The sequence below is a fragment of the Elephas maximus genome, chromosome X, assembly GCF_024166365.1.
Source record: "Elephas maximus indicus isolate mEleMax1 chromosome X, mEleMax1 primary haplotype, whole genome shotgun sequence".
Taxonomy (NCBI): domain Eukaryota; kingdom Metazoa; phylum Chordata; class Mammalia; order Proboscidea; family Elephantidae; genus Elephas; species Elephas maximus.
The window spans coordinates 55,644,741-55,667,053 of NC_064846.1; the positions used below are offsets into that span (position 1 = coordinate 55,644,741).

At 43.1% G+C, this 22,313-nt stretch overlaps 1 protein-coding gene across 1 annotated transcript; it reads left to right on the forward strand.

Annotated features, from left to right (window-relative positions):
• Window positions 1-448: 448 nt before the first annotated feature.
• On the forward strand, window positions 449-5,268 carry LOC126069628 (T-complex protein 11 X-linked protein 2-like). Its single transcript, XM_049873229.1, is given in 7 exon segments — window positions 449-559; window positions 1,309-1,529; window positions 2,258-2,394; window positions 2,653-2,870; window positions 2,969-3,150; window positions 3,999-4,162; window positions 5,036-5,268. Coding segments are annotated over 7 exon segments (1,260 nt in total). The 5' UTR covers window positions 449-454.
• Window positions 5,269-22,313: the final 17,045 nt, after the last annotated feature.

Here is a 22,313-nt window from a genome sequence, read left to right on the forward strand (position 1 = left end):
AATTATCACTGTTCACCTAGTTGTGTCACCTATCTGGGATCTACCCCTCTTAAAAGGGAAATCAATTAGGAGGTTACCCTGGGACTAATGGAACTCAAATCCCCTGTCTGGTATTTTTATTGAGTTAAGTATGTTATACTAGATGGAGAACCAGGGCTAGAACTGTGGAGCTCCACCCCTAGCTCATGGTTCTTTCTATTGCAGCAAGAGAACGTCTCTGGAACCATGATGTGTCTGTCTGAGGGGATTTGGCTAATGCCTTTCCCCTCAGCTTAACAGTTGGGAGGCTGCTAACCCATTTTTTCAACCCTACTCAAATCTAAACATAGTTCCTGGCCTGTCAATTTAATGGCCTTTCATGATCTTAAATGTTGTTTGGGACGTAGATGATTATGACTCTATATCAATTCTCTATTTGCTCATTTAACATTTTTACAGTGCGGAAAGCGAGTTCATGGAAAAAATGTACAATGCTTTCTGGGACCATTTGAGGGAACAGTTATCGAGTACTCCCCCTGACTTCACGTACGCTCTTGACCTTTTAGAAAAAGTTAAAGGGGTGAGTAACCAACTTTCCATCTGTGGATATGAAGCTCTTGGGCATCCGTAGACCTTTAGAGTGTCAGTGGCTACCAATATCCTAAGTCGTATACTTTCTTTCTGAACATGGTCAGCTACTTAAATAGATAGTATATAGTATCTTTCATTTTATTTACATGTGATGAAGCTTAACAGTTGGGAGTTTGCTGTAACAACACAACATTATATTTAATCAAACACATTTTCCCTGAACCCCACTATGTTTTATGTATTGTAGGGGCACAGAGATGAATAAGAGAGCCTTTGCCCACAAGGAACTTAAGCTTTCGAGTCAAAAGGCTATTTCAAGTGAACCTTCATGTTTCCTTTTGCCTATTTTATTCTCACCTTTTGAAGTATAGCAATCTAAAAATATCCTTCTCTTTTATTAAGAATGACTCATCACCATGTGGTGGTGTGCATTTTATATCTTTTATACTCTGCATTTCTTTTTACCACACTCTTGTTTTTATTGACATCTATCTCATTCTGCCTCGAAAATAATAATGGAGCTACTGCTATAACTGATTCAGTGAAGCCTTGAATTGTGATTAACCCCTAAACAGAAAGAAATAGTATTCACTTAGAAATTTAGAGACTAAGGTTACTGACTCCCCCTCCCCTCAGCAGACCTGGGCTGGGATGCCTTTGGCTTAAGGGGGTTGTTCAGTGGAGAAAGTTTGGGGCTCTAAAAAGAATTTGGCTCCTTTGATTTCCTTTTCTGGGCAGATCTTGCTGTCACTGCTGTTACCACGCCAGAATCGCCTAAAAAATGAGATTGAAGAAGCCCTGGACATGGATCTCCTCAAACAAGAAGCAGAGCACGGGGCCCTGGATGTTCCTCACCTTTCCAGCTACATTCTTAATTTGATGACACTGCTGTGTGCCCCAATTCGAGATGAAGAAGTGCAGAAATTAGAGAACATAACAGATCCTGTGCACTTACTGAAGTGAGAAACTAGATGCACTGCCCCTGAAATCTGCCTCAGACACTGTCAGAAAACTCTGGGCTAGATATTACATATACTGAAGACCTAACTAACACCTTTTTTCTCCTCCCTGGAGTATTGGTTTTTATTTTCCAGTGACAGTTTCTCAGGGCCCCTTTGGTGATCCTTAGATCATTTGGGCCCCCTTGTTAACATGATAACATTAAGACAGAGTACAATAACCCTTTCTTCTAGAGATTTCAAACAGCCCTTCTAGGTGCTCCCCTTTTTGTCACAACTCAAACCCTGTGAGGGGACAAGAATGGGGATTATTCCTCTTTCACAGCCAGAAGAACCAAGATCCACAAAGATATAGTGATTTTCCCAAGGAATTAGGAATTGAATCACCTAAAATCCAACTACCCACAGAAAGTTTTCAGCATTTCAGTGATTTCCATTCCACTGAGCACTCTTTTTCTGAGATGACAGAGTGACTATAGTGGAAAGAGCACTAGGCTGGTTGCTAAAAGGCCAGGAGACTTATCTATCCCTAGCTCCACCACCAATTCACTCTATGGCCTGAGCCCCTGGTCACAGTGTCTTTATTTGTAAATTGAAGTAAGACTTTCTATTTTTAAGACCTCTTCTAACTCTAAAACACTGTGATTTTAAGACTCCTTGCTTAAATTACATACCTTCACACAAGATTTCCTTTCATAGTGTAAATATTCTATTTCTTCCTATGACAGGGGTATCTTCCATGTTCTGGGCCTGATGAAAATGGACATGGTAAACTACACTATCCGGAGTCTTCGACCCTATCTGCAGGAACATTCCATACAGTATGAACGAGCTAAATTCCAGGAACTCCTCAACAAACAACCCAGTATGTTTAAAACTTGAAAGCAGCAGAGGGGAGATTTGACCTTGGGCCTGCCTTCTTACAATGCTAGAGAGTATTTTCTATTTTTTTTTTTATTAGAAGGGTTCTTCCTTGGCTAAGGGGTAGGGAGAAGGAGCATTTGTCAATGACTGAAAGACCTGCGAAACACTTCTTTATTGACCCAGAGTATATCTTAAATAAAGCCTTAATTTTCAAGCCTTGGAATTTGAAGATGCTTACATATTCCCTTATCTGTTACAGATCTCCTTGATTACACCACCAAGTGGCTAACCAAAGCAGCAACAGACCTCACCACCCCACTCCCAAGTTCTTCTGACACTTCCAGCTTCTCCAGCATAGACTGTTCACCTTCAGATTCGGAAGCTAATAGCATAGAGTCCCCCAGTCCAACAATGGTGGTATACCAAGGCTACTTGAACCTCCTTGTCTGGGATCCTGAAAATGAAGAGTTCCCTGAGGTAGGAATGTGTATTGGGGTACTGCCTTACTGTTTTGTGTTCAAGGCATCCATTAGAACCCCCCTGTCCTGACAGCCTACTCTTCCCTCCCTCATCAGACTCTGCTGATGGACAGAATTCGGCTGCAAGAGATGGAGTCCCGGTTCAACCAGTTAGCCATCGTTGCTTCTGTCTTGCTAGTGGCCAGAAGTTTCTGTGGCCGTGTTTTATTTAGTTCATCTAAGTTTGTAGATAAACTGAAATGCATCACCAAGGCCTTGACGGAGGAATTCAACTCCAAGTAAGCTTTATAGATCTTTCTTAGAATGGAAAATAATATGTGGTATTTGGTACATAGGCACAACAAGCCACACAAAGGCCCTTGGGAACCATCTGCAAAGTCTGTTGGTGTCTTTTGATAAGTGGCACTGAGGCTGGGATAGAGAAAAATAAAACTTCTTTCTAAAGAGGGGAGTGTGGAGGCTAGTTTGCTATAAATGATTCATTCTCCTGTTTGCTACAAATGATAGTTGAGTGAATGACAGTGGACTGGTGTTACGTATATCCAGGAGTTAATCAGTTCATCAATAATACTGATTGAACACCTACTCTGTACAGGGTATCATAGCAAAGTAACAAGAGTAATTAGAAGTCTGTGTCTCTTAATATATTTGCAATTTAATTGGTAAATAGGAAAAACAACCATGAAAAATACCCAAGAAAATCTTAAAATAACATTTAAATAAAGTTTATGGGACCAAGGAATGCTGAGTGGATTCAAGGATGGAACCAAACCCTTGTCCAGTTTATTTTGTTTTCTTCAAAGTGGAATATGATACTGTATGTATAGATTAGTTGGTACCTTGAGAGTAATAATAATGAAAGTATTGTATCTGCCCCTGGATTTTGCTGTCTACTGGTGGTAGGGGGCTGGAATCATCCCTTGGGTAGACCTGACCAGGAATTTACTAGCTCATCAGTTTTTGATTGGAGCTTGATAGTATTCCCTCCTCCAAAACAGAACAAAACAAAATCTCATTTGTACAATTTAACCAAATATTTGGGTGAATACCAGAGTATGGGGCTCTCTGGGCTTTACCCCCACGCCAGCACCACTCTGGTGCCAGCTTTCTGTCCTTTATTGTCTAGGCCTGAAGAGGCTATGCTGAGCGTGAGTGAGCAAGTATCTCAGGAGATCCAGCAAGGCCTCAAAGACATGGGCCTCACTGCTCTTAGCAGCGACAACACAGCATCTCTTAAAGGCCAACTCCGGAACATCGCCAAGAAGGATAACTGTGTTCGTACCATCATTGGTAAGAATCCCCAAGGTGGTGGGGGGAGGGGTGGCAAGAAGGTAGGGAGTGGACAGGCAGAGCCAACTCTGGAAGTCAGTTAGCAAACCATTTAAAAGTAGAAAAGCATGATCATTGAGCAAGCCTTTTCACTTTAGTTTCCTCATCTATAATATGCAGGGTTGAAATGGATCTCTTTCAGTTTGAAGAGTGAACATATGGATCTAAAGTGGGTCGTTACCAAGATTATGTAATTTACAGGTGTGGGATACTGCCCTAGCAACCCTGCTAAGTAATCTCTGGTCATTTGCTAACTGTAGTCTAAGACCTCTGGCGAGAAACCCTTTCTCTGCGCCATGCTTCAAGCTACAATGTAACCCCTACTCCCTTCCAAGAAACTGATGGTGAGTTAGGCTGGTGGACATGGTCCATGCTGGAATGGAAGCAGTGAACTTAACTGGCTTGCTCCTACCTAACCTTAGAATCTTAACATAGTCTGGTTTGGGTGTGTGGGCCTGAACTCACTACAATGTGTGCTCTTAGTAGAATTTCATAACAGTATCTAGGATCTTCTTGTTAGGTCAAATGCACACCAGGATCTCATTTATAACCACAGAAAGAAATCTTCTGAATACCCAAAAATTTATTAGCTCACCAGCTTTTAATTGTTTGTTGTCTTTGGGAGCTTGACCCTCTTTTAAAACAAAACAAAGCAAAGCAATGTAAAACAAAACAAAATCTCATTTATATGGTTAATCTAAACAAGTGGGTGGGTTAGTAAATATCTCAATTAATTTAAAACTTTGGTGAGCAGAGAGTACAAGGACATTGTGAATTTCTACTGAGACCTCTTTGAGCTCCCCCTTTCAATTTTTTTTTTTTGCCTGTTCACAGATCAGCGGATCCGATTGTTTCTCAAATGTTCTTTGATTCGTGGTATGCATGAGTCTCTGCTAGACTTCCCCGGAGGTCTTATTTTCATCGAGGGGGAGTTGGCAGAGCTAGGATGGAAGTTTGTTAATCTGATGCATCACAACAAGGAAGTATTTGCCCCCTACTATGCTGAGATCTTAAAAAATGTCATTCCTCAAGTTCTGTCACAAGAAACAGAAATGTAGTCCATCTAATTGTGCTAGAGCCCACTCATGACAACTGGGACCTAGGAAAGGGGGTTTTAGTATGTTCTTTGGAAGATATCATCTGTGGCCAGCAGAACAGTCAGCCCTTCCCCTCTCTGCATCCAGGACATAGGATAGCAGGGGTCAAGCATGTAAACACCAACTGGCCCAACCCACTTCACTAATAAACTTCTGAGCTGCAAAAAAACCTCTGTTCCTTTTGCGCTGCAGTTGAATCCAGGTTCTGGGCCCTCATCCCCCAACTAGCTGAGAAGCCAGTGAGCCCTCAGTTTTCCCGTCACTGGCTGGTCACTCTTCGGTATGCAGGCTTGAGCAGCCAATTCACTCAAGTGCTAGCATTATTTTCCCCAGTGGCAAATCATTTCTTTGAGGGCTATGAAAACTCTTTGTGGAATTATTCAGAGTGTGAGTATAAGGGCCCTGGAAGTCAGAAATTCATGGAATTACAGATCAAGAAAGGACATAGAACCCTGGAGATCATGGTCCCCAGACCTTCTGTTAGCCCAAGACAGGAACCATTCCCACAGCCAACTCTTCAGACAGGGATTGGACTGGACTATGGGCTAGGAAACCCTGGTGGCATAGTGGTTAAGTACTACGGCTGCTAACCAAAGGGTCAGCAGTTCGAATCTGCCAGGTGCTCCGTGGAAACTCTATGGGGCAGTTCTACTCTGTCCTGTAGGGTCGCTATGAGTTGGAATCGACTCGACGGCACTGGGATGGGATAGAAAATGACACTGGTGAAGAGTAAGCTTCTTCGATCAAGTAGACACACAAGAATATGTAGGCAGCTCCTTTCTGGAAGGGAGATGAGAGGGTAGAGGGGGTCAGAAGCTGGCCGAACGGACACGAAAATAGGGAGTGGAAGGAAAGAGTGTGCTGTCTCATTGTGGGGAGAACAACTAGGGGTATATAGCAAGATGTATATAAAATTTTATATGAGAGACTGACTTGATTTGTAAACTTTCACTTAAAGCACAATAAAAAATTAAAAAAAAAAGAAAGTTCATAGAGGCTGAGGGCTGGGGGGACCATGGTCTCGGGGAATATCTAGCTCAATTGGCGTAACAGTTTATAAAGAAAATGTTCTACATTCTACTTTGGTGAGTAGCGTCTGGGGTCTTAAAAGCCTGTGAGTGGCCATCTAAGATACTCCACTGGTCTCACGCTGTGGGGAGCAAGGAAGAATGAAGAAAACTAAAGAAACAAGGGAAAGATTAGTCCAAAGGCTAGCGGACCACAACTACCACAGCCTCCACCAGACTGAGTCCAGTACAACTAGATGGTGCCTGGCTACCACCACCAACTGCTCTGACAGGGATCACAACAGAGGTCCCAGACAGAGCTGGACAAAAATGTAGAACAAAATTTTAACGCAAAAAAAACTAGACTTACTGATCTGATGGAGACCGGAGAAACCCCAAGAGTATGGGCCCCGGACACCCTTTTGGCTCAGTAATGAAGTCACTCCTGAGGTTCACCCTTCATCTAGGGATTGAACAGGCCCACAAAACAATATGAGACTGGAGGGGCACACCAGCCCAGGGGCAAGGACTAGAAGGCAGGAGGGGACAGGAAAGCTGGTAATGACGAACCTGAGGTCAAGAAGGGAGAGTGTTGACATGTCGTGGGGTTGTTAACCAAGGTCCTAAATGATATGTGTACTAACTATTTAATGAGAAGCTAGTTCTGTAAACCATCTAAAGTACAATTTAAAAAAATTTTAAAAAAAGGACATAGAACCCCATTTCCAGTACCAAATTTCCTCATAATTTTAAAGCATGCAGCAGTAGAAAGCACCCCAGTCTCCTGTTGTGGTGTGTTGTTTGAAGCAGTATGATAACTGGGGACTGGATGAAAGTTGATATTGTCTGCCAACAAGACTTCAGCTGAGGACAGGCCTTGGCCTCCATGGAATTTTTATCTCTCAAGTGATCTAGGTGTCAGGCTTGAAGTCTCTGATAATGACACCAAACCCAAGAAGTCAGGTCAGTGACTGACTTGGATTAAGTTCATCCCTGGTCCTGTTCTGTCACTGAATGAATCTTCTGTTCCCACATCTTTAGGCTTAGAACACCACATTCTTTCTTATAGAAGTGTTGTTGGTATTCAGGGTTGGGGCAGCCACTATCCTTTCCACTTCAGTCTTGGACTCTGCCAGGTTATTGTTGTCAGCTTAATTGACATCACAAATGAAAGATATTTTAGGAAGGACCTGGGCTTGTTTCCTGAGATTGTAGAAATTAATCCCATCATTCTCAGGCCAACTGGTGCAGACCAATAACAATCTAGGAAATTTGGAAACATTTCAGTTTGGATTTGGTACTTGTTTGGAATAAACCAAAACCCACTGTTGTTGATTCCAACTCATAGCGACCATATAGGACAGATTAGAACTGCCCCATAGGATTTCCAAGGAGCACCTGGTGGATTCGAACTGCCACCTTTTTGGTTAGCAGCTGTAGCGCTTAACCACTACGTCACCAGGGTTTCCCGTTTGGAATAGACAGGGTAAAACAGACATTAATTATGGGCTATCATAACTGGGTTAAAAAATTTTCCTCACCATTTCAGGGGGTAGAAGGAGCTGAGTATAACATACTTAACCCAAGAGAAATACCAGACAAGGCATTTGAGTTCTGTTAGTCCCAGGGTAACCTCCTAATTGATTTTCCTTTTTAGAGGGGTAGATCCCAGATGGGTGACATAGTGAGGTGAATTGAATGATACTTTTACTTTGGCTGGAAGTGAGGCACACAAAAAAAGCTGAGGAATGAATCACTCAAGGATTCTAATCTTGTGACTAGATAGCTCAGACCATAGGTGGTAAAGATGATGTATTTAATAAATAGGCAATGAGGCTCGCCTAGGTGGATTTCTTTAGTCTGATTTGGAAATAGTAACACATTTAAAAAAAATCTTAATTTTAGAGGCTCAATTATCTTAGAGACAAACGTGCTCTGAGGGGATTCCTGCGGGAAAGACAGGGTAGTTGGTGGATACAGACATTGGGGCTGAAATAGAACTTTGCTTTGTACTTTATAATTAAAATCTAGTCTGATTAATTTCTTAGGAATTTCAGATTGATTCTCTTGTTCTTCCACACGAAAGAGACAGGAATCCTGATCCTAAATAAGGAAAGATAGCTTCATTCAATCCTGCCCACGGTTTGAGGATTTTTTGATAAATAAATAAATAAAATTAAAATAAATATATATCTTTTACATATCACACACATACACATAAAAAAGAAAAAAACTTTTTTTACATATATACATATAAATACTCCATATATATATTAAATTGGTAGTACAATGCACATGGTTAAAAAAACAAATACAGTGAAAAGTCACCCTCTCTCCCACCCATGTGTCTCATTTCCTCTACCCAGAGGAAACCAACAACCCAGTTTTTTGTGTATCCTCTCAGAGATACTCCATGCAGATGCAAGCACATATTATAATAGCTAATGTTAACGAGGAAACCGTGATGGTGTAGTGGTTAAGTGCTGTGGCTGCTAACCAAGAGGTCAGTAGTTCAAATCTGCCAGGCGCTCCTTGGAAACTCTATGGGGCAGTTCTACTCTGTCCTATAGGGTCGCTATGAGTCGGAATCGACTCGACGGCAGTGGGGTTGGTTGTAATGTTAATGAGCATATATGTGCCAGGCACTCTCTTAAAGTGCTCTACATGTATTATTTTATTTCATTCTCAACAATTTGGCACCAATGTACTTTTCTAATTCTAGTAAAGTGTGGGATAAGAAGCTCTGATTGGGAATAAGAATCTGTTTTTTTGTTTGGCTTCTCTGGCTGAGTAAGGGACAATCATTTCATTTTCTGGGCCTTTTTGTTCATCTATAGAATTGTACATTGGAATAAATCAATGATTTTTTAAAATGCTGAATAATCATTTTTCACAGAACAAAATATTTCCGGAAGGTCATGAATAAGAGAGATCAAAGCTAGGCAGCTTGAGTTGAAGCAGAGCTTCAATGTGGATGTTTTAAGCCAGCCCTAGGAAACTAATACAAATGGCTATTTAAAATAACAGACAGATAAACAGAGAATAACAAGTGTTAGCAAGGATGTGGAGAAATTGAAATCCTCATACATCACAGGTAGTGGGGGCTAGGATTTGAACATATCTTTTGGGGGGATACAGTTCAACCCATAACAGTCCAGCCTCTGGCACTCAATAATTCACGTCTTGCCACATGCAAAATACATGTACCTCATCCAAGCATCTCCAAAGATCTTAACCCATTCCAGCATCAACTCTAAGTCCAAGATCTCATCTAAATATAAACTCAAAAGTTCCCAGAGTTTCTTAGACTCTGTTCATTTTTTCTTCATTTTTTTTTTCTTTCTGCTCCTCAGTTGATAATTTCAATTGACCTATTTTCAAGATCATTGAAAAAAAAAGCATACCTTTTGTGCAGGGCACAGGCCTCACTATTCTTGGGTCTTACAGAAAGACCTTCCTCTTAAGTGAACTAGACTGCAGAGCTAGACCCAGTGCTTCCAAACCTTGCAATTCCATGACAAAGTTATGAGGTCCTGGCCACATACTTGCTATTCCATTTCCTAGAGTAGAAGACACATAGGGGCCAAGAAATCTAATGAGTGAAGCAAAACCTCTGAATTTTGAGTTGCTCCAAGCACCAAACATTCAGACATGTGCCTGAGAGCCTGGCATGAAACTTGGAAACTCAGAGAAAGAAATCTGACCCAGTTCAAGCCACCCCACCAAGCAGGGGCCTGATAATGAGAGGGAGGTCACGACATTAAATCAGAGAAGGATAAGGCTGTCAAGCCAGATGTCAGTAAAGTGTAGAGAGAATTCTAGCAGTGGGGTTTCCAAGAGGTTGATTGTGTCAAGAAAGGTGAAAATAGACAGCTCTTGGTGGCTTCTTCCAGCTGTGTCTCAGTATGGAACCCTAGGAAGAGGAGACCTAGAGTGAACCAGAGGGAGTTATTACTGGTACCATTTGAAATTTGCTCATAGGGAACCCCTGCCCCTTCAGAATTCACAATGCCTGTCTGCAGAGTCTTCCTAGAGACATAAAAGTTCCATTACTTTCTTAGTACTTACGTCAAAGTAAACTTACTCCCAAGTTGCACCCAGGCTAAATCAGACAATTAGCAATGTTTGATGGTATAAGAGGTCCCTGGAAGGCACAAACTGTTTTTGGCTGCTAACCAAAAGTTTGGTGGTTTGAACCCACCAGAAGTACCACAGAAGAAAGGTCTGGCAATCTGCTTCCATAAAGATTACAGCCAAGAAAACCCTGTGGAGCTCATTTCTACTCTGTAACGCATGGGGTCGCCATGAATTGGAATTGACTCAATGGCAGAGGATTTGACTTTTTGGTTTCAATGGTATAAGGTAGAATAGGTGTTAATGTACAGTCTCTAGCACTGCTTCTTAGGAGGAGAGCAGACCCAAGTGGGAGTGGAGATGTGGTGTCCACACTTGGAAGGAGAGAGTTGAAAACAGCTGACAGATAAGATGGCAAAGGCACAATGTGCACAGTCAAACACACAGGGAGTGGGTTGTTTATAGGATAGTGGTCTCATACTTGATTCTGTGGCTCTGCTTGAAGTCTGATTTTAGGTCCATGACCCAAAACACACAGGCATGGATTTGGACATCTTGGTCTACGTGAGACGACTCCAGCTGACAAACAGAGAAAAAGGGTTAAGAGTCAGGGAGAGAACTTTGTGTCAGAGCAAGGAGACAAGCAGATCCAGCATACCCCTTCTACTCCCACCCCAGGTCATGCTAGAGCCTAATTTCAATAACGGAATGTCCTTATTGTTCTCAGCCAGAGAGCAAGCCCACTGGGGTGAGGTGAAGAGGTGGTGTGCTATCCTCCCCAGAACACTGTGGGGAGAGTCCACCTCCAGACTTATTAGGGACAATTTGTTCTTTCAGAGATTTCTAGGATGTGCTTAATTCCAAGAACCACCTAAGTGTCTTGCTCTAAGTCACAACCTTGCTCACAGTAAGGAGGACAGTGTATAGGGCTTGGAAACTAGAAACCCCAGGTCCCTCCGGCTGTGGCCAGAGAGCTCACCAAGGCAAGACCAGAACATAATCTCAGATCCTTAGAGAGAGGACCCACAACAGAAAAACATAGATGACTAGAGCACAGACAGGGTATCTTAGTAAAGAAGAAAAAAATGCCACTCAAGGCAGGTAAGGAGAGGCTAACAGAATCTAAGAAAACTCATGGCCACTTCAGGGAGTCAAAAGCACAAGAAAGTAGGAGTCATAAGAATCTCCACTCCAGGACTAACCAACAGCAGTGGAGATAAGAATAGTGAATACTGCAGGTATGATAGTAACAACAACAACTAGCAGGGCCAGCAGTACCTGGGATGCACATCAGAGCAGACACAAACACAGGGACAACATGACCAGGGGCTCCCCTGTGAACCATAATACGTGTGGCTCCATGATGATCTAGGCCTGGGAGGGGAGCAGAGTAAAGCACTGAGGTTGACAATTGCCTACCTTAGGCTGGAGCAGCTGCTGCCCTTCCAAGTAAGGACCTCAGAAGTGTCAGGAGCTGAGCTAAGCTGGAGAAATCTGAGCTGAGCTGCCAGGTGTCACAGTAGCCAATTAAGACAACAAACCAAAATGAAAGCAACAGTCAAACATTTAATCAGTGTGTTAATAATATAAGCAAGAGACTAACCCAGAGAAAGTGCTGACTCCCTACTGTTCTATTATTTCTCATGGAATGGTGGTAGGAGAGAGTTAAGTGGATCAGCTCAGCTTCAGACATCGGGACTTATCTCAATGCTGAGGGAGCTCCAAAGACAAAGCTCCTGCAGTTTTATGGACCTAGGCTTAGGATGGGTGGGGCTGGGGGATGAGGAGGAAGTGCTAGGAGTGGAAACATACGGAGTACTGAGTGGGGAAAAGAGTCTCAAGGTACTCTGTTAAGGTGGTCTTGGTAGAGACACCTGAAAAATAATCAGCTGAGGACCCCACAATTAGGAGGCCTCTGAATGGAGGCACCTATGGTAGGAATGTAGATATGCATAGCTGGGCAGGGGTCCTGAGCCCTTGACTACAACTCCCTCCAGAGACTGCAGTGCACTAGCTGTGCACAAAGTCTGGTTTGGGAGGGAATTCTCCCCCTGAGGCCTGCCAGGTAAAGCCTTTGTAATTGCCAGTGGTCCAACCCAAACCCACTGCCGTTGAGTCAATTCCGACTCATAGTGACCTGCCTATGGTCAGTCCTGTAAAACTGCACAGAATTTTTTGGCTAGGAGCCAGACTCCTTAAGAAGTAGGGTAACTAGTTAAGAGGGCAGTTTCTCTGAGGCACCAGGTGTCTCAAAGTTTGAGAAGACCCTCCCTACATCCAACTTCACCTCAAACCCTCAAATTCCAGGGCTAGAGAAAGAATAGGGAGCCTTGGTGACTGGGGTCTATGTACTAGCGATTTCCTTATGCCAGTTTGAGGCTTCAACACTGGTTTAGAAGATTTCGTTTCAAGTGTCCCAGCTGCAGAGGCCCTCACTGACCTGTACTTCTGGACCTTCAGGGATAGCTGACAGGGCACCTTAATTGCCTGCCCCCAGATCAGGATGATCTCATAAGTCAGATTCTGGGAGGAAACAGATCACAACTAAACAGATCTGGGATTTAGGGGCCGCTTGTCCTGTCCTGGAAACCCTGGTGGCATAGTGGTTAAGTGCTACGGCTGCTAACCAAGTGGTCGGCAGTTCGAATCCACCAGGCGCTCCTTGGAAACTCTATCGGGCAGTTCTACTCGGTCCTGTAGGGTCAGTCATCATGAGTCGGAATCGACTCGACGGCAGTGCGTTTTTGGTTTGTCCTGTCCCACACCTCCAGCCACAGCATAAACACAGGTAGTATCTGGGCAAGAGAAATAACACTGACACTGTGAGCTATAGTTATATCTGTGTGTGTTACCCCATTTAATTTTCAGAACAACTCTAAGAGGTTGGTTATATTACACCCCCTTTTTACAGATGAGAATTTAGGCACAGGGTGAGGTTAAATTGTGCAAGATCATACAATTAGCAAGTGGCAGAGTCCAGAATCAAACTCAGGCAGTCTTTCGCCAGAGCCTGTACTCCTAACCTCCTCACTGGCACAAGGAAGGCATAAGGTTTGGGGTACAAAGGTCCCAGTGATACTGGGATTTACAAGAGCTGTCTGGGTTCAGGAGGTGCAGGGCTTTTGGAAAAAAAAGATATTTTTTCCTGAGAGAAACAGCAACATCCATCCTAGGACTAAGAGGGTAGCAGGAAACTGCCCAGAACTCCAGGGTAGAGAGATGTCCTAAAGGCCCTGTCTCAGGATAACCCGTTTTCGTCAAGTCGATTCCAACTCATAGCAACCCTATAGGACAGAGTGGAACTGCCCCCATAGGATTTACAAGGAGCAGCTTGTGGATTCAAACTGCCGGCTTGTTGGTTAGCAGACAAACTCTTGACCACTGTACCACCTTTGCTTCATGGACTGTGTCGTTATCTCTCTCCTTCCTCCCTGTGGGCAATGCATGTAAATATGTACTTCCACTTCAGAGAAGCTGGAGCAGAAATTTGAGGAAAGAAAACCTACTTCCAGAGAGGAAGTTGGTGCATTAGGGATAGAAGTGTGTGTGGGGGTGGGGGGAGAGGAAGGGAGGGCATTTCAGATAGACAGCTTGACTGAAGGTTTGGGGCATAGGGGCAGCATGTTGACAAAGAGGAAGTCTGGATGAGATCAAGGCCTTGCCTGACCTGGGAGATACTTGGCTAGAAGCTGGAAAACATCTGCCACAAGAACACTGGGCAAGCTCCTTCCTTACTCTGTGCTTTATGGTCACCTCTGAAAACAGAGAAATCCGACGGGATGGTTGTTAAGGCTCTTTTTGTAAACTAAACAATCCACAAGTGCTGACCAGGTGGCAGGCAGAGAGCTGATAATAAGGCTATCTTGGGGATCTCGTGTTCGAAGATGACATTCTGCTGTGGGGAGAGTAGGGTCTTGTGGTTCTGTGGTCTCCCTCAGGGTACACCTTTAACACTGCTCTCCTCAGCTCTCAGAGAGCAGGGCCCTCCTACCATTACATCACCAGCTTTCTTTGATGCAGGTTAGGGTGATAAGAACAGCCAGGCACCACTTCTCCTGCTTTATTTTGGTAGGGGTCAGGGACAGTGTCTCACCTTGCCTGATCAATGTTTGAGGTTTCTGCCCTTGGATATGGCCACTGAGGGGGGTGAAATGTTCACATCCAGCCGCTGGCTCTCCCCAGCACAGGGGTTAGAGGAGGGTGGGGTCACAGGGGCGCTGCATGGAGGGGAATTCTGCCATTAGTAAGAGCATGATGCCAATAAAGGGTCATGAGCAGCCAAGGGGGATCCATATTTTAGGAAGCTAAGCAGCAGTTAGGATCTAGGGCCATGGGGGTAGAGACCACAAGCCAGGTTAGGGAAGGATATCAGATCAGTTCAGAGACAAGTACTGGGACAAAGCATTAGGGGTGGAGAGTGACTTACGAGGTCTAGAGATATTCTGAGGGAAGGCACATAAGTTAGTTGGGGATGAGGGATGAAAAAGGGCATCTTCAAGGCCACTCCCTGTGAAGTTCCTGCAGCTGCTTCGAGGGATTCTTCTCCACAGATGATCACAGTTGCTGATGAGGGAAGAGGAGAGAATCCAGGAATCACCACCTTGGTCCTGTCTGTCCCAACCCCCACCAGCAACCCTTGTAGGAAGTGTACCTCATTCGGGACATCGGTGAACTCGATGCCTTTTTAAGTGTAAGTGACAGTCAGAAAGAGAAGTGGCATATGGGAAATAATGCCACTTTTCAGAGCTAAGCCCACGTGAATCCCACAGCCCCAGCCTCCATTTCTAAAATGGTATTAACATTTTAAATTTCAGACAAAGGGTATGAACATTTTAAATTTTAACTGATTCTGCCAAGTGAAACTTAAAATTATTCTAAGAATTTGAAGTAACAACTCACAGTACGTAAGAAGGGCCTGTTTCCCAACATTCCTTCTGTCATGGATTGAATTGTGTCCCCCCAAAATGTGTGTCAACTTGACTCGGCCATGATTCCCAGTATTGTGTGGTTGTCCATCATTTTGTGAATTGATGTGATTATCCTATTGTAAATCCTAACCCGTATGTTGTTAACAAGGCAGGATTAGAGGCTGTTATATTACTGAAGCAGGGTTAAGTTGTATTTCGAGTCAATCTCTTTTGAGATATAAAAGAGAGAAGCAAGCAGAGAGACAGAGGGACATGCCACCAAGCAAGAAGAACGAGAAGGGGAGCACGTCCTTTGGACCTGAATCCCTGCACTGAGAAGCTCCTAGACTGATGACAAGGACCTTCCCCCAGAGCCGACAGAGAAAGCCTTTTTTTTTTTGGAGCTGGCACCCTGAACTCAGACTTCTAGCCTCCTAGACTGTGAGAATAAATTTCTCTTTGTGAAAGCCATCCACTTGTGGCATTTCTGTTACAACAGCACTAGATACAAAGACACATCCCATCTAAAAAATGTAGCTTATTCTCTATTCCAGCATTTCCACTTCTGAAGATTTATCTTATCATTTAACGTATTATCTGAAGTTTTGCATGAGCCTTTCTGTAGTTATTGTGGCTGGGAAGGTTTTCATGGGTTAATCTGGCATTTCTGTTGCTCTTAATGAGGATTCTAGGTTGATAGTGTTTTCTTATCTTTCTCTGGAGTAATTTCTATGTCCAGGATATTAATCTTATGTCTGTCATATGCATGACAATGCTTCTTCCCAGTTTTTCATATGCCTCTTATTGTTATTTTTGAAAGCAAAGTATTTTATGTTTCAATAGGTTTTTATGATTAAGGAGGTAATAAGGTTCACGTTTAAAATGTTAATAAAGAATAGCTGGAGACCATATCGAGCCAGTCCCCAGGTTGATCAGTGTTAGAGAACAGCCCCTGCAGTGGAAGCTCCAGGAGCCGGTGAAGCACAGCTTGGGCTTTAGGGTAAATCTAGTATTTCAGTCCCTGCTCTGCATTTTCCGAGCACTGTGCTCTGTGGCAAGTCATTAACCTGCCCTGACTTTCTGCTTTCTTGTAGTTAGAAAAATGATAATAATTTCAATTGTGAAAGATACCATAAGGATTGAGGGAGATGAAAGGACAAGTTTCATCCATAGAACAGCAGATTGGTTACTTCGAACCTGTTCCTCAGATCTCCTCCATGTCCAAACCTCGGCTTGTCCCTGGACACCATGGCTTCTCAGGGACCAGCCATATAGTGATTATTGCTGAGTAGGTGATTAATCATGACTTCCAATTTCTTATTTACACTCTCTACATTTCCAGATTAGAGAAAATATCAAAATTGGGTCTGTGCCCTCTTTGACTCCAAAACAGCAATAGCCTCCTTCATGGATAAGAATCAGCATAAATCCTATCCCCAGAATGTGAACAGTAATCAAATCCCCATTTTCCCACTTAAACGTCATTTCTGACACCAGCTGCCTGTGGGGTACTTTCTTGCTCTGATCCTAGCCACCTGGAGTTAGGGTGGATCTCGTAAATTAAAAGGACACTGTCCTTCAGACTGCCAGAGAGATGCCAGCCACAAGTTTGGGGAGTCCGCAGGACACCCCAGAGTTCTTACCTCCTGGCCACAGATTTGGGCTTTTTCCACTACCCCTACAGGATGCCAGCCACAAGCACAGGCCCTCTCCTCCCCCCTGCCCAGGTGCCCTCACTTTCACCTGCTCGTTCCCCTTTCTCCTTTGGGTTCGATAATTCACTGGAATGACTCAGAGAACTCATGAAAAATACTATACTTACAATTATAGATTTCTTATAGCAAAATGGTACAAATCAGGATCATCATAAGGAAGAGACGTAGGAGCGAGATCTGGGATGGTTTCCAACATGAAGCTTCCATATCCTGAAGAAGGTACATCACCCTTCTTATACCAATCCTTAGTGCTCCAGGATTTTATTGGCCAGTCCTGCATAACAGGCTAAATCATGCCTCTTGAGGCTAGTTGAGTTCGGCCTCCTAGATGAGTCTTTTCTGGTTTGGCCAGCCACCACTCCTTAGCACAAAGCTCCAGGTGTGGTCTGGAAGTTGCAGATAAAGGCACTTCAATTACTCCCAGGTTGCTTAACAGGAACCAAGGACAAAGGCAAAAATTGTTTTCCATTACCACATACCTCCTTTCTTTCGTTATGTTGTACAACATATTTTCCTTTCATTATTTTGCACAACAAAATGTCCACTGTTGCTAATTCAGGTTTTAACCTCTAGATATGTTTCAGTGTGTATAATATCATATAGGTAGGTTCACAGGAACGTACATACTCTTCTTCAAAATTTGGATCACTATATACGCTTTGTTCGATTCACTTTTTGATTGACACGCCTCATTACTTTTTGTACTTCTTTAATATTTATATGTTTGTGAGTCATAGCTCTCTGAATCATTATACCATAGACTTTGAACAACACTAAAACACTATTTTAGCATTATTTATTTCTATCCGAAGAATTTGCCTATGAAATAAATTCCAAATATTTTTTCTGATAATTCACAATTCTTTATATGTGACATTTTTATTAGGGATAGACAAGGTCTTTTTAAACTTCCCTTGATTTTTCTAGTTAAATTTGTAAAATAGTTAAAAGCTTTTTCAGGGTCACACATCCAGTTTTAAATTCCCCTGGTGTCTATGTCATACCCAGAAGGTACTGAAACAGCCAGCCCTCTTGTGAGCGAAGATGATGGTGAAGAGGAAATCCCTCCCCTATAGGCCCAGATGTAGAGCCACATGGTCTGGCCTGTCCGGGAGGTGTATGTGCGGTCCAGAAAGAAGCACAGAAAAGGTGACCACCACGGAGGAAAGCAAATGAATATTTAGAGAATTACTTTAAGGCAGGGGCCACCTTACATGATAGCTCGTTTAAGCCATTATCCCTATTATTCACAAACACAGAATTAGGTCTGAAACTTTTTCCAGCATGTCCTGAAGCCTTCAAGATTTTCAATGCTGGAATCCCCAGTGGTCTGGTATGTAATGCAATCTTGTGTATTGATCAGTTTTTTCTGCTATGAACTGTATTATTTTTAAATTTAAAAACAATTTTTAAAATTTAAAAACAATTTCTGCAGTGCCAAAGAAAAAAAATTAAAAGTGTGAAAAGTTTGGAGTAAATATTTGCAAACAATATTACAGACATTATGCTAAATACATGAACATAAAAGGCTTTTGCCAATCACTAGAGCGATGCACAAAATATATCAACAAATAATTCACCTAAAAGGGAAAAATTCTTCTCCAATAAATATCTAGACAGATGCCAAACCACATTAGCTGAAGAAGCAAAAATCATAATAAGTGAAAAAGGCAATTTGAAGAAAATCATTTATGTAATTTCAAATTTCGAAAAGAATATACATGTTTTTGTTTGTTGTTAGGTGCCGGTGAGTCAATTCTGACTCATAGTGGCCCTATATGACAGAGTAGAACTGCCCAATAGGGATTCCAAGGAGTGACTGGTGGATTCGAACTGCTGATCTTTTGGTTAGCAGCTGAGCTCTTAACTACTGTGTAACCTGGGCTCCGCCCATGGAAGCAGCAGTCTCGAAATCAAACTACATATATTGCATTGGTTAAATCTGCTGCAAAGGACCTCTTTAAAGTTCTAAAAAAGAAAAGATGTCACTTTGATGACTAAGTTGCACCTGACCCAAGCCATGGTATTTTCAATCATCTCAAATGCATGCAAAAGCTGGACAATGAAAAAGGAAGACTGAAGAAGAATTGACACATTCGTATTGTGGTGTTGGCAAAGAATATCGAATATACCAAGGACTGTCAAAGGAACGGAAACCCTGGTGGTATAGTGGTTAAGAGCTATGGCTGCTAACCAAAAGGTCAGTGGTTCAAATCCACCAGGCACTCCTTGGAAACCCTATGGAGCAGCTCTACTCTGTCCTATAGGGTCACTATGAGTTGGAATTAACTTGACAGCAGTGGACCTGGTTTTGGGTTCAGGTCAGAAGAGCAAATAAATCTTTCTTGGACAAAGTACAGCCAGAATGCTCCTTACAAGGTAGGATGGTGAGACTTTGTCTTGCTTACTTTGAACATAACATCAGGAGGGACAAACTGCTGGAGAAACACATCACGCTTGATAAAGTGGAGGGTCAGTGAAAAAAAGACACTCAATGAGATGGATTGACACAGTGGCTGCAACAGTGGGCTCAAGCATAATGATGATTGTGAGGATGGCACAAGACTGGGAAACATTTCCATCTGTTTATACATAAGGTCGCTATGAATCAGAGCCCACTCAATGCCACCTAACAACAACAATACGGTTATACCAACTTAATGTCTTTTGTTACTTTTGGAAATTTCTCTGTCATGATATCTTCAAATACTGCTTCTCCATTGTTCTTTCTCTTTATTTCCATGACTTCAATTTAACAGGTGTTACATTTATTCACTATATTCTCTTTAACTCTCCTTTGGTATTTTCCATCATTTTGTCTCTTCAGATTCATTTTGGATATTTTCTTCAGGCAAATCTTCCATTTCTCTAGTTCTTTCTTTAGGTGAGAAACTTGCTTTTGAATCATAACACCAAACATTCAGGGTGTATTTTACTATTCCCCTGGAGCAGAAGAGGGAGGTGTGAGTGGAGATGTTAAACAGTTTATCCCAGGTCACCCAAACTGAAAATGGCAGAGCAGAGACTAACATCTCAGAATGTACCCTCTGCCCAAGACCTTCCCTCTGTGCTTGCTCTCTCCTGGGCTGCAAATGCTACACGCCTCCCATCTCCCTGGAAGTCCTCCAGCCTCTGTTGCACTCTGCTATCTTTCTTTTTAAACCATAAAATCAGTGATGTTTCTTCACTAAACCAAACCCGTTGCTGTTAAGTTGATTCCGACTCATAGCGAACCTATAGGACAGATTAGAACTGCCCCATAGGGTTTCCAAGGAGAAGCTGGTGGATTCGAACTGCCAACCTTTTGGTTAGCAGTCAAGCTCTTAACCACTGTGCCACCAGGGCTCCTGTTTCTTCACTAGCCATGATATTTTCTCAGAATTTTTGTGGCATTCAGATTATTGATGCATTATTCCCAATTTCAGGGAGCAATCACCAAGTCAGCTCCTTTCAAAGAAAGGCAAGATGCTAGGGTGTTTTCCGAAGGAGGTGTGGCAACTGGTCTGAAGATGGCAGTTCTAACATTCATCCTTCATCCCTCCAGGAGCCAGATGGATACATGGCAATGAGTGATGCCCTCATGGGCCACTGAGTAGGCAGTAAGTGTTATGGATTGAATTGTGTCCCCCCAAAATATGAGTTGCAAATTCTAACCTCTATGTCTGTGGTTATAATCCTACTTAGGAATGGGTTATCTTTGTAATGCTAAAGAGACAGGATTAGTGCAGGGTATATCTGGAGTCAATCTCTTTTGAGATATAAGAGATTAAACAAGCAAGTGATATAAGAGATTAAACAAGCAAGTGAATAAGAAGAGGTGGGAAAAGAGAGATGCCAAGCAACATGAAGATTGCCCAGAAGCAGAAGATCAAAAGAGACAAGGACCTTGCTTGCTCCAGAGTTGACAGAGAAAGCTTTCTCCTAGATGCAAAACCAAAAACCAAAAACAAAACCAAACCTGTTGCCATAGAGTTGATTCTGACTTACAGTGACCCTATAGGACACAGTAGAACCGTACCATAGAGTTTCCCAAAAGTGGCTGATGGATTCAAACTGCCAACCTTTTTGTTAGCAGCCAGGCTCTTAACCACTGTACCACCAGCCAGCACCCTGAATTTGGACTTCTAGCCTCCTAAACTGTGAGAAAATAAATTTCTGTTTGTTAAAGCCACCCTCTTGTAGTCATAATAGCACTAGATAATTAAGACAGTAAGGGACCAGTCAGCATGGTGGCAAGCACCAGTCAGTGCAATACGTAATTGTGTATTCAACTATGTCATTCTCCTCCTTCTCTCCAACCTGATAGAGTGAGGAATGCTAACATCCGTTGCCGTTGAGTTGATTTAGATGTGTGTGTTCCTCTCCCATCCTTTCTTTTGATCCCAGTTTCCATCTGGCATAAAATATGGTAAGTGGCTGCTGAATTTGATCCAGAGCCTATGCAGTATCCCCTTCAACCCGATTGAGGTAAGAGAGGAGAAGGAGGCAGCTGGGTGGGCACAGGGTAGGTGGAGGGTCCAGGCTGAGCAGGAACTCCAGCCTCATATTGTATTTCTCTTGCCCCTCCCTCTCCCTGAAGTCTCTGGCAGAAAATACAGGCCAAGGTCTTTGTCAAGAATGTCAGCACTGCCTTCGAGTTGAAGAAAGTCAGTGGAAAGACTCTCAATGAAGAGTGTGCGTCACGGCATGGCCAGGGCTAGCTAGGGGCAGGAGGGCAGGGTAGGGGATGGGTCTTGCTTGATCTTGTGTTTCAGAGTTCCTGGTACTTACCCAAACTCTCTTGTCTTTTCTATAGATATCGATCTTTGACAACCCACTCTGAGCAGAAGGAGCTAACATCAAAAAAAAAAAATCAAACTGCCAAAGGTAATGCAGACGCAAGATATGTAGTGTGCCCACACTCAGACCCACTGCTTCTTTCCTCGCCGTTTGTCCCTCCACCACCTTGGCCTCAGAGTTACTGACTCCCGTCTCTGTCTGTGCAGGTGACCGAGAACAAAGGATATGAAGTCCCCCAGCAAGCTCTTGACCTCCAGAGACTCCACTCAGACCCAAGTATGACTGACAGCAGTAATTCTAGGGCAGGTGCAGGCAGAGGGCCCTTTCTGGGAGGGAGGGTTAGAGGGCAACTTAGGCAGGTGTTGGTGCTGGGGCTGGTCCAGCCAAGCCCCTATCTTCCTTCTGATCCCCTCCTCTTGGCTTCTTCAGGATGTGACGATCCATGAGATTGAAATGGGGCCAAATCTTAGAAACTGCATGGCTGCTTCCGGGCAGATCTATGAAGAGAACATGCCCAAGGTGAGGCCTTAGGC